Source organism: Lepisma saccharinum, chromosome 8, assembly GCF_977018435.1.
Source record: "Lepisma saccharinum chromosome 8, izLepSacc3.1, whole genome shotgun sequence".
In the NCBI taxonomy this organism is placed as follows: domain Eukaryota; kingdom Metazoa; phylum Arthropoda; class Insecta; order Zygentoma; family Lepismatidae; genus Lepisma; species Lepisma saccharinum.
In genome coordinates, this window is record NC_139236.1 from 38380975 (window position 1) to 38396137 (window position 15163).

Below are 15163 nucleotides of genomic sequence, written 5' to 3' on the forward strand. Positions count from 1 at the left end.
GTAATCGAACCTAACTTCTTGATTAGAAGGTGACGTTACCACTGCGCCATCGGGCAGGCTCAGAAAGAATAATTAAAATCAAAATTAGGAAAAGCAATAATTTTGATAAGGATTAAATTTGCTGTGTAAGTTTGAATAATTCCATAAAGCTTGGTAAATAAGAGAATAAGATGAGATATGCACAAAGTCTAATTTACATCAATTGAAAATTATATAAAAAAACACATGACAGTTTTTGTGGAATACCAAAAGTAAGATACAGGCAATATATTTTTCAATGAACGAAAATAGAAAACAAAGAGAATTTCTAATGGAAACAGTAATTAAATTGTCAATTCTTGTCCAACCTCTTTCACCAGTTTGTTACCAGAAGAAGATTACTGGCAGCGAAGTTACATTCTTTACCACAATGAACGCGACAAATTTAAAGTTTCGGAGCTGAAATTTTAATACTGTACAGATTTCTTAGAGCAGAGGTTCCCAAACGTTTTCGTTTCTCGGCGCCCCCAGTGTTTCCAGATTTTTCCAAGTCAGAGTGTAGCCCTATCTAACCCTTGCAACTCTCAGTTAGTGTGGTTAGGTTACTAGCATTAAGTTAAAAATAAACGCATATTTCAAATTCAGAGACATTTTACATGAAAAAAGAACTAAATTAGCACATATTTGAAATAAGTGTCATTTCAATTAAAATGCTGGAATATTTCACGGAGCCTCTGTAAGTCAGCCCCAGGGCGTCGCGGCGCACAATTTGGGAACAACTGTCTTAGAGTATTGGTCGGTTATTGCAATGGCAACTGAATACAATCAGTCAATATGTTTGAAGTTGGTATAGGGCCTCGCCGGGCTCGATACCCGGTGGAGGCACATAGTGGTTTGGATCCCACTTTAAACTGTAGGTTCAGTCCCCATTAGCCTTTCTGTGCAAAAACTAGACTTAAAACAACAATTCGATTCAATTTGATTAGGTTTCAAGATGGTAGACGTTTTAGCACGTTTGCTAAAGAAGTTCAGTCCCCTTAAAATCTTCAGTCGAAATTAGCCCTTACTCCTTGCATTTCCTAATTCAATGGACAGGTTAGATTGTGAGTGGAAATGTAAATGCTGCTTCACGTGTCTGAATCCTCTTTACTTTTAAAAATATGTATTCCCCTTTAGGTTTTGGAAAGGGAACCGTGAAAAAAAATGGATTCTCATAATTTTACTTTCCCTATAGAGGAATCACTCCTTCGTAAGAAATCAATTTTCCGGGTAACCATGAATCTCTGTTTGCAGAAATTAGACGAAGGAGAAAGTGGAAGTAGAGGGAAAAAGATTGATGCCTTGATTGAATGAGGTCCAGATCTTCGGGTAAGGTGATGAGTCAACATTAGAGCTGCGTTCTGAAGAGGCTGAAGGAAATGGCATACAGAGCAGTGTTGCCACCTGACAATCCTTTTTCTAACCCAAACTGGTAATTATATGTGCATACAGCTACCATAAGAATTGCACAGGTCTTCAAATCAGATTTTTTCCATGTATAATTAAATTCAGTTTAAACAATGTTTTTACTTTGCTTTTGATCTTCTATGGATGATACCGAGACCGAGATGGCCTTGTAAAACTGAGATGAGTGCAATATTCTAGGTTTTGTCCGAGACTTTGATATGATATTGGAAAAAATGCCTAAACCGTATTTACTGGAATCATTGTTTATAGCAGTGCATTTACTTCACCAAAAAATAAATTTAAAAAATGTTAATCACTGAAAAATCTTTGTATTCCTGCTCCGGCAAACCTGCTTCATTTTTGTTGCTAGCAATCATTATAAGGGGAATCTTATGTCAAGAAATTTGTCAGTCCACTTTATGCATACATTGGGTAATAGATATTGGATCAGCAGAATAAATTTAGATTCAATGCACTGAAATGTGAGGAAGCACATGACAGCAGGGGCAATATTTTTATACTCCATCTTTATCAATTTAGGAGGAATATCTCTCAGATCTCCCACACTCTCTAATTTCCTTCCTGGACGCTCCTCCGTCTGTCCCCCAAAGAGAACTGTCACCAATAAAATGAGTTAGGAAGAACTCCTTAGAGCATATATTATTAGGAATCGTAGGAACTGAGATGCCCTTGTACATTTTGAAACACGGAAAATAAATACATTAAAAAAATTCAAAGTATAACCACCAGCATTGTGATCATTCGCTTGGGAATTGCGCGGGGGGGAGGGATGACAATAGGGGAATTAGACACTGACACAATTATTTTTATTTTCTACTGGAAAATGTCTGAAAAAAAGAGTGGTGTTTCAATTAAGCCAGAGAATGGGTGAGAAGGAAGAAAGATAGAGACGAAAGAGAGCAGAAGAGATGGCAGGGATTCCCCCTACAAATTTTTTTATCCCCGACAAAAGAAAATTATTTTATCCCTGCCATGGATGATTTTATCCCCTTCAAAGAAAATTGAATTGAGAGCATATAGTATACCATTTCTTAACTACATAACAAACAACTGAAAAATCATTCTTGTCCATCATCAAAGATTTCCCTGCCGAAAAGTATGCAACTTTGTGGATTAAAGAAGGACCAATTCTGCAACTTACCAATCTCACCGAACCGAGACAGCATCAGGCTGTTTTCCACCTAAGTTTTCATGGCATAGTGCTGATATTTCACATGTACTAAAGTGTTCTGAAGAAACTTGTAGGTAAGTTAGATCGGGCGTTAAGTTTAAACTTGAGAATAGAAATTTGGTCAAGTTTTCGGTGTTATTAGTTGGATAGCTCTTTTTGTGTATGAGTTTGAGTTTTATTAGGAAAAGTGTTTCAAAATTATGTGTAAATGTTATCTTAAGATTTAATGGCCTAGGTTAGAACCAACGTCCTAAGGTGCTTAGAACTGCAACGCAATAATTTAGATTTCTGACTGGCAACATACGTATATACAAATTTGCACACCCCAACAAACCTACTTCCCAAAATGAAATCACAAACACTGCACTGATTGGGCATCCCCACCCAGGGTGCGAAATCCTGGGGGGACGGGGGATTCCTCCACCAACAATCTTGGCCTCAAAAATCCTCCCCACCAAAAATTTCCGGGGGGAGAGTTTTTGTTACAACAAAAAAGATAAGCAATTACTTTTAATTTCAAATATACTTTACTAAGAATAATATCGAAAACCTACACAAATTAGTGTAGTTGTGAGTGTTCAATGTTTTTTCTCTCTGAAGAGATCATTAAAAAATCTACATCAATACGCACAATAAAAGTAAAACAAGAATGCAAAACAATAATAACTATGAAATCTAATTGATTTATATTAGCACAAAGAAAAACTAAATAAAGACTTACACATAATAAAACCACTTCAACTGTTTCATAATTTATTAACATCTTTAACCAGCAGTTATTAAAGGAAGTAGCTTGCTACTTTATAAAATCTGATATATATATATATATATATATATATATATATATATATATATAAAAGTAACAAATTTATTTCTTTTTTGTGTAATTAATAATAATAGTATATTTTTAATGTAGTAATTTATTTTTACTTTTAATAACATTATAAATAAGTATATCGTATAATTTATATGATTTTGTGGGGGGAGAGGGTCTTGTTGATTAAGATCTTTCTTCCCCCCACCAGTCTTATATGATTTCGCACCCTGTCCCCACCAAAGCAAAATGCTTAATTCGCACAGTGGACAGGAGAGACAGTTAAGACTGAGTGAGAGGGCGAAGGGAGAAAGAAAAAGAGAGGAGGGAGAGAAAGAACGATATAGAGGAGAGTGGGGGTAGAGGGAAGGGAGAGAGGAAGAAAGTAACAGAGAAAGCTCGTGATCACTCGCCAAGAGGCCAATTCTAGCTACGAGCCTGAGTGACGAAAGGGGTGTCTTGTTCTTGCAGGAGCTTCTTGGTTGTTTCGTCCAATTAGTTAAAAGGGAAGGAAACGTCGCGAAGCACTAAGATTTTCTCCCGATGCGTATTGATCCATGACATCCTGATTTTGTTTGTCTCTCGAGGAGTTATCCCGAAAAGAAGTGTTTTGGATGTTCTCTCGTAGAATTGACAAGTTTCAGTAGGCTCCATGGTGTGAACATGAATTTGGTAAAGAGGGTTAAGGTTATCGCGACCCTACTTTTCTAGGAAAGCTGGATGAAGGAGAAGGGTGTATAAATTCCCACACCTCCCTGGGCACGCCCTTTCCTAGGGTGATGCAACCGATTTACGAGGACGTATCAAAAAGTTTCGAGACTAGTTCTGTAACACGCCAACAGATGGCAGCGCAAGGCTGCACGCACAGGCACAGGGAGCACCAAACTTCATAAGTCAGTCTGTCAGTGTGCCAAGAGACATCGTCCTGTGCCCAGTTTCACACAGAATTTCACGTTTTCTCTGTTCTAACATGCTGTCCATGATGATATCGCAAACGTGGTAACGCACGTGGTCAGAAGAGCACCAGCGGCACAGCTCACGACGTACACAGAACGATGTCTCTTGGCACACTGCCTTATGAAGGTTGGTTCCCTGTGCCTGTGCGTGCAGCCTTGCGCTGCCATCTGTTGCCGTGTTACAGAACTAGTCTCGAAACTTCTTGATACGTCCTCGTAGTTAAATAAAACGCCGAACACGGTGAGATAACTCAATACCCTGGACTGACCCGGCGTGGGTGTTCTAAGGTCGGAATTTTTCCGGCCTTGTCCCTGCATAAAGCGGCTCTGGGGTCACCCAGCGTGAAATCAATGGGTACCTGGGGTCAACCCTCGGTGGGAAAAGGCAAGCGGGGCGTGGTGCTGATCACACCACCTCCCAAATGGCCGAGATCGAGAATGTGTGGGGCCCCACATCCCCTAAAATGTGCCTTCATGGCACGGTGGTATGTGAGCGGGGAAATTTACCTTTTACCTTACCTGAATTTTAATGAGTTATAAGTTGCAAAAACTGTTTTATTCTTTATCACAGCAAAGTTTTCATACCGAAGTGACACACTACGCATGCTACGTATTTGGAAATAACCGATAAACAGCAGGCCGCCCAAGTCTGTATTGATATCTTCAAAACTAAAATGATTTACAACGAAGGTTGTACTGGTCATATCTGTAAAAAGTGAAATTTATATTTAATAAATGCATTTAAATATTGTTCCGAGATCGTTTTTTAAAACTTGTCTAATATTTCAGGGGCACTGTGTTCAGGGAGCTGCACAAACTGTATGCTAAACATGCATGCAGGGAGTACCTCGAAAACTGGCCCCAGTTGGTTAAATATTGTGGCTACAGGTAAGAAAATTTAATGCTGGCATGTTTGAAGGAAAAACTAATGGTTGGATTATGTTGTATAATATTTTTTAATGTTTCTAATTTTGTCATCACCCACATTTAGAAATTTATTTTGGTACAATATATTTCAATAATAAGATATGTTATTGCTCTTGTTATTGTGGTCCATAAAGGTGAGCTATGCAACAAATAATCACACTGTTTAATCCATAACTTCAAATATGCTTGTTTTAAAATAATAAGGAATCAGCACCAAATCATAGGAAATCAAGCTCAAAGGCACTTCATTGAACAGAATAGTTCATGTATTAATCTATTTCAACATAACTTCTATATCAGCCCTGACTGTTTAGTTAGCCTATCAACATCCTGAAGTACATGGATGTCATTATTTTTACATTGGGTCAGAGATGAATAGATTATAAGCAGTGGCGAAGCATGACATTTTTACGCAGTCATCGCAAGATTTGCCAACGTCAGGGTCGATCATTTAATGGAGAGGACGGGGGGGGGGGGGGGGCTCAATATTTCTCTAGGATAAACGCCAAGGTCACTGCCAATTCAATGTAAAAGCTCATACCGCAGACTTACGACTACAAAAGACATAATTCTATCCCATACGATGAGAATTATTAAATATGATTGAACTGAAATGCAAACACCTCAATTGTCGCGTTTAAAGGTAAGAGCCTTTATGATCCGTCCGCCTCCAGATGTTGTTTTGATAAAGAAAAGCAGATTTGATTTCATATCGTTCAATATGTGCTTTTCCTCTTAACAAGTGGAAATAGCAAACGCAGTGACGTGCCCAAGATTTTCGAAAGAAGGGGGTTACATGTACTTTTTAGTAGTATTTTCTCAATTCCTCATTTTGCCATCTTTTGCTGCATGTCACGATCTTTTTATTATTATTGTTTTTAAGAATATTGAGCCTAAGCAGGAATTATGACCCTCACTAACCCCTCCTTGAGCACGCCACTGGACACTCGGAAGAATCTCGATGACTCCAGAGAAACCCTGCAGTGGCTATAAGCATGGGGATGGGGCATTAAAATAGGGCCTGTTATGACCCAGACCTTCAAGAGTGGGGGATAGTAGTTGTTGGACCTTGTCGTAGGGTCTGCCTGCTCGGAAGCGTTCGGCTGTTCTCGGCACCGGCAAAGACAAGGATTCACACCACTTCTGCGATGAGCTGAGGCTTCTAACACCATTGCCTTCAACTTGACGGGAGGGTTCGGGGCGAGGGGTAGTACTGATCATTTCGATGCGCTAAGATTAGCAAAGCTCTTGCATATTTCCAGCTGTTTCATGTTGTCGCTTGGCTTATTTCGCACAAAATATGCGAGTATCCTGACTTATTTTGTTTTACTTCTTCTCTAAAACATTTAAAATGCAATATTTTTATTATCCTGCTTGGTCGACTTCACATCTCCCGATGACCGGACGCTTTGCCTCTGATTATAATGCACCAATATCAAATTATACAGATACATATAAATATACATCTATAAGCAGGTTGGTACTGTACAACACATATATACTTTCGATGCATGTAGATAAGACAAGAGAAATACCTTTTCTCAGTAACATTTTGCTTGTTGAAACTTGTTACACTGCCATAAGACCTCAAAATACAGCTATTTTGTCACGTATGTATGCAGTCACATGGTGCAGATTCATGGTTGCCACTGAAATATGTTAATATTGTACAGAAACACCCTACATACATAGCATCTTTCTGAATTATAAGGATGCATTTCCAACCATGAGCACTAGGAGTTATGAATCTTAATTAAAAGGTATGTTATCAAAGTTATACATTATCAGAGAATCAAGATAATGGATATCTGGATTTTAATTATCCAGTAAAACTTTCAGAGGATAACAACCTGAATAACTGAATAGATAAATATTCGTTTTTAAGATTTCAAAAACCAAGAAAAAATGACTCAATACCCAGGTACAATTTTATCCACATTTCCTCCTCATACATAGTCTACAATTTACAACGTTTTAAAAGCACCTAAGTGCCTCCCTAAAGTCATAGTCGTAACATCACTGCCTTGTAATCAAGGGGTCCCAGGTTCGAGGCACATGGTTCGGATTTCACTTTAAACTGTAGTTCCAGTCTCGATTAGCCTATCTGTGCATAAAGTGAACTTAAAACATCAAATCAAATCAATAAAAGCACTTAAAACATGATATTTCACACTGAACAACAGTGTTTTCCTCACCATAAAGTAGAAAATATTTATGGGCTTCACTGTTTACAAAGTATGTTGTCCTACTCTTGCTTTCCTTTTCTATGTGATGGTATGTTCAAATTTTAACTGTTTTATATTGTGTGCTGAGCATTTCATAGTTTACTTCGTCTTATCATAGGATATTTTCTTATAATGTTACTTCCCAGATAGCATGTAAGTTAATTGCAAGTTAAATCAAATGTCGATTTAACTTGCAGTTAACTTACATGCTATCTGGGTTCCTGCATGCCTTGGGAAAGGATATAATTGTTCTGAAAATTTGAAGGCTTCATGCTTCCTTTTTGAGTGCACTAGTTATTCACCAGAGATATGATTAGCTGTTCATTCGCCCCTGTGCCTAAGCTTCCAGTCTATCCCTTGTTTTTTCATCTTTCACCTGTAAGATTACGCAAGGCAAAGTAAGCTAAAAAGTGATGACAAAAGCACTTACAGAATCGAACTTTCAAGTGTAGCGATATCATTTTATTTGGTAGTTATACATGTACAATATGTACATTAATTTTATATTTGTGTGAAATGGAACCATATTTAATCACTTGTGTAAATCCTGTACTATAACCTTCTGTCTTTTGTTTCAGAGAAGATAATTTACCCCAACTGGAAGATATAAGCATCTTCCTAAAAAGTAAGTAAGCAAGTAAATGAGAAGAGAGGGAGAGTGAATGGAAACAATGTGCCAATGTGACACAATTTTTCTTCATCTTGTGAACATTATGTTCCAAACAAAATTACAATTACAATAATAAAAACATTGTTATTGAGACTGATATTAAATTTGTGAAATGAATGTTTCCCTTTTACAAGGAATATCTAAGAATCAGAGTTTTCATCCTCTTATTTCTGACAAAACCAATTGTCCCTCTTATTAGGTTACAAAACAAAGAAGAGAAGATTTACAAATGGTTTTAAGTTTATAAATGTAGCATAAATTTTAAATTTTCCATCTATTGAGAAAAAACTGGTAATACCATAAATTTGAGGATACAGCTTAAGCGTGTATGATTTTTAAAATGCTGGTGACACAAGGAATAAAACAATGTCCCATGATTCCATTTATGATAGAATATTGGTTTAAGTTATTGTTTGAAGTCTACTTTATGCACAGATAAGCTAATTGGGACGACATACAGTTTAAAGTGGGATCCGAATAATTATGTGCCTCCGCCAGGTATCGAAGCCTATCATGTTTGATCTCAAGCTAATTGAAACACATGAACTCCCTATAAAGGCAGATCACTACATTGGTATCACTTAAAGATATAATACATATGTGCATATATAAATATGTGTGTTTGTTGGGGGTGGTAACTTTCGGCCTAAGTTAAAAATAGCACAAGTCAGCCCAATATTACAAAATGGAAATAAACACTAAGTGCAAATTTACTGACCAATTTTACTATTACATATAACTGAGCAAAATGCTAGACAAGATGCTAAAATGTCCCCTTCTGCAGTCCCTTAATAAGCACTATATACAATCAAAAGATATCTGTCATTTGTGGAGGTCATGTGAACATCACCAAGCTCTGGCAGCCTTTACCCCCCCCCCCCAGGATTGTACCAAGGTATCCATTTATTAGAGCCTGGGTGAACCACAGATACAGGATACAGTCAGGAGATGACACCTATTATGCAAACTTACAACCTTTTAGAGGTTTTTGATTGCAAGAAATATGAAGCTAAAAACATTAAAAAAAACATTTGTGTGGCCAAGTTTTACCTATGGATTGGAAGTACAAGGTGGCACAAAAGTCATCACCTGATTTTCTTAGCCTATAGCTTTGGTTTTAAATTAAACAAAGTAGTTTTTTTTGTGTTAAACTTTTATTGATACTTGTAAGTTTTATGTCCTCAATTTTTAAAGATAACATCCAATAAATGACCACCATTCGAAGTGATGCAAATTTGGGCTCTTTTTATTGCATTTTCCATGGTGTTGGAAAGAATATGCAGGGAAATGTTTTCAGTTTCATGCTGAATATTGTCCTTTAGTTGCTGTAACATCTCTGGCTTATTCACATAAACCAATGACTTCAAATATCCCCAAAGGAAGCAAGGCATCGAAAGGTTTGCGGAGTAGGTGCTGGACGATTGGGAAAATGTCCTCTAAATTCTCGTTGTGTCAAGATTACAGATAGATTATTCCTTAAAAATATCGTCACAATTTTTCCATGTTCTTGTGGGATATACTTATTCATTTTCGCACACAATAAATTTCGCGAGTATCTCTTATTTAACTGACAAAACACTACTGATATATACAAGATGTCAAAATAAAGGTCAGTGCAAATAGGATGATGACTTTTGCGCCACCTTTTATGTATATTGACTGTCAGATCAAAAAAATACCTTCATTAATTTCGAACACAAAATATTAAGAAAGATATATATGGACCAGTCAAGGAAGATTAGAAGATAAGATATAATATGGAACTGGAAGAATTACTGGATGAGCAGAACTTTGTTACATGAGTAAAATATAGAATAACATGGCTGGGACAGTTGAAGACCAGATTCCAAAAAGAATACAACACGGAAACTGCTACCAGTGGGGTGGGGGGAGAGAGAGAGAGAGAAGCAGACCAAGCCTAAGGCAGATGGATGGTAGGAAGATGGGGATTAGAAACTGGAAGAAATAAGAGAGAAAGTATGTGAAAAATCACTCGAAATTTCTCCATTTCTCTCGTAAAGACTTTTGTCATATGAATTGTAATTTTTTAATTTCATATCATAGAATAGTTCTTGTTACCTTGCATTCTCCTTTACACAGCTCTTATATTGATTAACATAATGACCTCTGAAGTCTGAGTATTAAATGTATAGCTGAAATATAATTAAATTTTATTTAATAGGAAAGACAGGATTTCAGCTGAGACCAGTAGCTGGTTATCTCTCACCTAGAGACTTTCTTGCTGGCCTGGCATTCCGTGTGTTCCACTGCACTCAGTACATCAGGCATTCATCGGACCCATTCTACACTCCAGAACCGTAAGTTACAAACAACTCACCACAATACATAGGTTGCTATTTATGTATCCGGAACTGGCAACACTAATGTTGCTAGGTAACATCTAATATATCCATCGTAAAGTTGGACATTTCTTTGGTATATGTACCCAGAACGTTGTGCTCACGGTTGCTATTTTTGTTTGTTACAGGGACTTGAAAATTTCATCGGAGGCCAACAATGGAATTAACTCGAGAACATTTTCGAGCCATGATTTTCTATGACTTTCGACGTGGATTGTCTCAACAACAGTGCATCGATCAACTCACTTCGACTTTTGGCGATGAAGCACCATCTAAAAGCACTGTATATCACTGGTTTAGTGAATTCAATCGAGGGCGTCGTTCGCTCACAGACGAATCTAAAGAAGGCCGTCCACAATCGGTTGATGTGCCAGAAAACACTGATGCTGTGCGAGAACTGATAATGCAAGATAGTCATGTGACATATCATGAGATTGAGGCATCCCTGGCCATTAGTATGACTAGCATACATAAGATATTGCATGAACATTTAGCCCTGAAGACGATTTGTTTGTGTTGGATCTCACATAATCTGACGATCGCTCAAACAAAGGCTTGTGTCGATTGGTGCAAACAAATACTCACAAAATACAATCGTGGTGCTTCAAAAGCCGTGCATAACATCTACACAGGTGACGAATCTTGGATCTATGCATATGAGCCCGAAAGCAAACAGCAGTCGACGGTGTGGGTGTTCCAAGATGAACCAAACCCAACAAAAGTTGTTCGTGCAAGAAGCACTTCGAAGCAAAAGGTGCCTGTTTCTGTTTGTGGAAAATTGACATGTGGCTACAATGCCACTAGAGAATCGTAGAACCATCAATTCTGATTGGTACACAACCATTTGTTTGCCAGAAGTCTTTGGGGAAATCAGAAAAAACAACCAGCGACGCAGGATCATTCTTCACTATGACAATGCAAGTTGTCACACATCAGTCCAAACAACTCAGTATTAGACCGGTGAAAACATTGAATTGATGGGTTATCCGCCGTATAGCCCTGATTTAGCACCCAATGATTCCTTCTTGTTCCCGTACGTGAAGAATAAGCTACGTGGTCAACGATTTTCGATGCCAGAAGAAGCGATTGATACGTTCAAAATGCATGTTTTCGAGATACCTCAATCGGAATGGACAAAGTGCTATGAGAATTGGTTCAAACGTATGCAAAAGTGCATCGATCATCATGGAGAATATTTTGAAAAACAATAAAACCATTTTCAATTATACATATTTTTTTTGTTTGTTATTCCGGATACATAAATTGCAACCCTCGTACTATGATAAAAAGAAACAGTGAGCTTTATGCCACGTTATGTCTACTGCCAGGTTATCTGGGGCAGAGAGGACTTAGAGAGGAAACGTATATACCAATACCTCTCCTTGCTTGAAAATGGACATTTCATTGTGTTTGTTCAATTGATACAAATGTACCTACCCAAAATGGACAAGTCCAGTGGCAAAGCAGGGGTAGAGGTGCAAGTGAACATGGGCAGCAGGTTCCATGAAAATTGACTTTGTTCCATTCAGTGTTTGTTAATAGTTGTAACAGCAATCACAAACACATACACACAAAATATAAGACAATAAACAATCAAAAGCAACAAGTAAAATACTGATATGAAATCTACAGCATAATTTGTTATATCTGTGTTCCTACCACTTTCCCCTTTTTGCAAATAAGATTCATCCACTTGAGCTAGGCACATCTTCCACAGTAAACAGTTCATTTAAACAATGATAAACTAATATTGGAGAAGCTGAAAGATTAATTTCTTGCATAGAAAAGTAAACTTGCTGTTTCCAGTCTTTTGTGACTACTCTATCCTGGGAATCTCTGGAGCAAGTGAAGAAAACAAGTCTCTGCGCAAGTAGTGACACTAGAGGACTCGACCAATGAACACGTGAGAGGGGTACCAGCTGTTTGGAGCAGCTGTTTCACTCTGCCCGCTCACTTTCTCCTTTTCTCTACCGTTATGTGTGACTTTGCTCCACAGATTCGCGGAACAGAGTATAGTAAAAGTTTTGTTTTTTATCTAGTACTTCTTTAAAAATTGAATGTCTACAACGATATATTTATTTCAGGGACTGCTGCCATGAGTTACTGGGCCACATGCCACTACTTGCAAATCCCAGCTTTGCCCAGTTCTCTCAAGAACTTGGACTCGCATCGCTGGGAGCATCAGATGAGGATGTAGAGAAATTGGCCACTGTAAGTATCAACAACCAAGGGGATTTCCTACACATATTAAACACATCAACTTCCATATTTCCGAAGACACCAAAAATATTATTTGGAAGGGGTTCTTTTTTTGTGCTCGTTGGTCTGATCCATAGATAATTAAATTTTTCAGAAATTTCTAAAAATTGTTACTTATTTTTTCACATATAATGTTAGCATATTATGATGTTATCTTTTTCTTCGAAGTACTTAGTGCTTGTTCATGTTATCACTGTTAACATAATATAGGTAAATTTTTTGTAAAAATATACTACATACCTTTCTGTGATGCGATTGTTTTCTGTCTTCTACATGTGGCAATGTGGTACCACATGCAGCACATCAAATAGCCACATTATATTTTCATCACATGTAACTCATTCATTACTAGCTGATACAATACTGTGGAAGAATATGCATGTTTAGTGAATTGAACCAGGACAGACAGAAGTAGTTATGTCATAGAAAGGCATGAACTAGTTTACTGTTAACCATTTCTGGATGAGCCGTTTCTATCCAATAAGAAGAACGATGGGTATAATCATGGCCAGCTTTATCCCTCGGATTAAAGATGGCCATGGTATAGTACAGTGGTTTCCAACTTCAAAAGGTCCGAGGGTCAAAATTATATCCAGCAGTTGATTGGCGGGTGGCATTTTTTTAGGGGGGGATTAAAAATTACAAAAATTGTAAGTACTGAACTGAGAATGTAGTACTTACTTTCGCATGAATTTCTAAAATGACGCATTAAAAACAATGAAATCACAAATCAAAATTGTATAATTACAATTTATTTCACAAAAACCCAATACTTATGGATGAATTGAAAGAAATGAAAAACACACCATACAAATAAGAATCCTTCATAGTAAGTGTTCAATGTGAAAATTAAGGCTGATCTGCTTCTTTTATTAAAGTTGGAATGTCCACTTGAATTTCTGTATTTGAAAGTCTCAGAAGGTGAAGCAGTGAAGACTCTACCAATCGACTTCTGTAGCGGTTCTTGATGAACTTCATTGAAGAAAAAACCCTTTCACTCGTGTATGTGCTGCAGAACATCCATGTCATTCTTTGTCCAAAACTACGAAAGTTTGGAAAGCGTTCGTTTGAAAGGTATTTGAAAAACTCTGGCCCCTTTTCTTGGCTAGTTTGAAGGAACACATCGCCTTGCAAATCACACAATTCAAGTTGAAGAGAAGATTCTTGTTCTTCGATGTTAACGTCAAAAGGATTGCTAAATAGCTGGATGCTGGATGCTGCTTTAAGTTCTTCAAAATATTTAATCTGGAGTCAAATTCGTCCATTATTTCTTTAATATTTGCACTGAATTAAAAAATGTCCAGTGTTTCTTCATCATCTGCTAGCCGCCGACAGCTTGGAAAATGGACCAGCTTATTCCTCAGTTTATTACGAAACCCATTTATGTTTCCCATTAAATCTGACACCAGCTGGTTTCTTCCCTGCAGTTTCAAGTTCGTTCAGATGACCTGTGACATCTATTATAAATGCCAGTTGTTTAAGGAAGTCCATATTCTGAAACTGTTCCTTCAGTAAAAATAGAACGTATTTTAATAAAAATACATAAAATTAATGTATTTTGCAAACTGGCTTCGTAGGCCGCCAGTTGGAAACCCCTGGTATAGTACATCATTCACTATAAAATTCCATTGTGAATGAAAGGCAGGCTATAATCTCACCATGTCCCTTGTGCAAATGTGCTGTAACCACCTCTTTCAAATTTCAACTGCTAGATGTAACGTTTTCTTCATTGCTGATTTTTACTTGTTCTCCTTAAGTTTTTAAACTATTTTCATGAATTAATTTTACATAATTTTTCAAAATATGTTGTGAGCAATTTTTATGGTTATATTTTCTTTCTTTTCAAAAAAAATTGTTACAGGAAAAGTTCTTAAATGTGAGAAAATTCTCTGAAAAGAGGAAGCATTGTAGATTTTAGGAAACAAAATGATAAAAGTAACACACTTAACAATGTATTTTCTATGATTTTTCGAAAAACAGCAAAAAAAAAAAAAAAAAAAAAAAAGAAGTCTCCTAGGAAAAGTCGATATTCTAAGTTCAGTCCAGAAAGGGTTAAAAGTACAATGCAATTTATGAAGATCATATCTTACGTTAGTTGTAAATGAAAAGGAGTTAGCTTCTGTGATGGATTGGTTAGTGCAGAATGCTGCAAACTAGGCATCCTAAGTTCAATTCCTAGGCAAGAAATGGACATTTCATTGTGTGTGTGCCACTTCATCTATTTCAATTCACCATTCAACCTCAATGTTGTAATTAACCTAGAACCAAAAACTTCCCTATACAAATGCAAATGGAAGAGAGGAAGGTGGAAGAAATATAATTTTCAGGGAGTGCA

At 37.1% G+C, this 15163-nt stretch overlaps 1 protein-coding gene across 1 annotated transcript in view; it reads left to right on the forward strand.

Annotated features, from left to right (window-relative positions):
• Nucleotides 1-15163, forward strand: part of Trhn (tryptophan hydroxylase) — a 307044-nt gene that overhangs the window by 278599 nt on the left and 13282 nt on the right. Inside the window, exons 7-10 of the mRNA XM_083127788.1 lie at nucleotides 5177-5275; nucleotides 8118-8164; nucleotides 10392-10527; nucleotides 12654-12780. Of these exons, the coding sequence (XP_082983914.1) occupies nucleotides 5177-5275; nucleotides 8118-8164; nucleotides 10392-10527; nucleotides 12654-12780 (409 nt within the window). The remainder of the gene's footprint in view (nucleotides 1-5176; nucleotides 5276-8117; nucleotides 8165-10391; nucleotides 10528-12653; nucleotides 12781-15163) is intronic.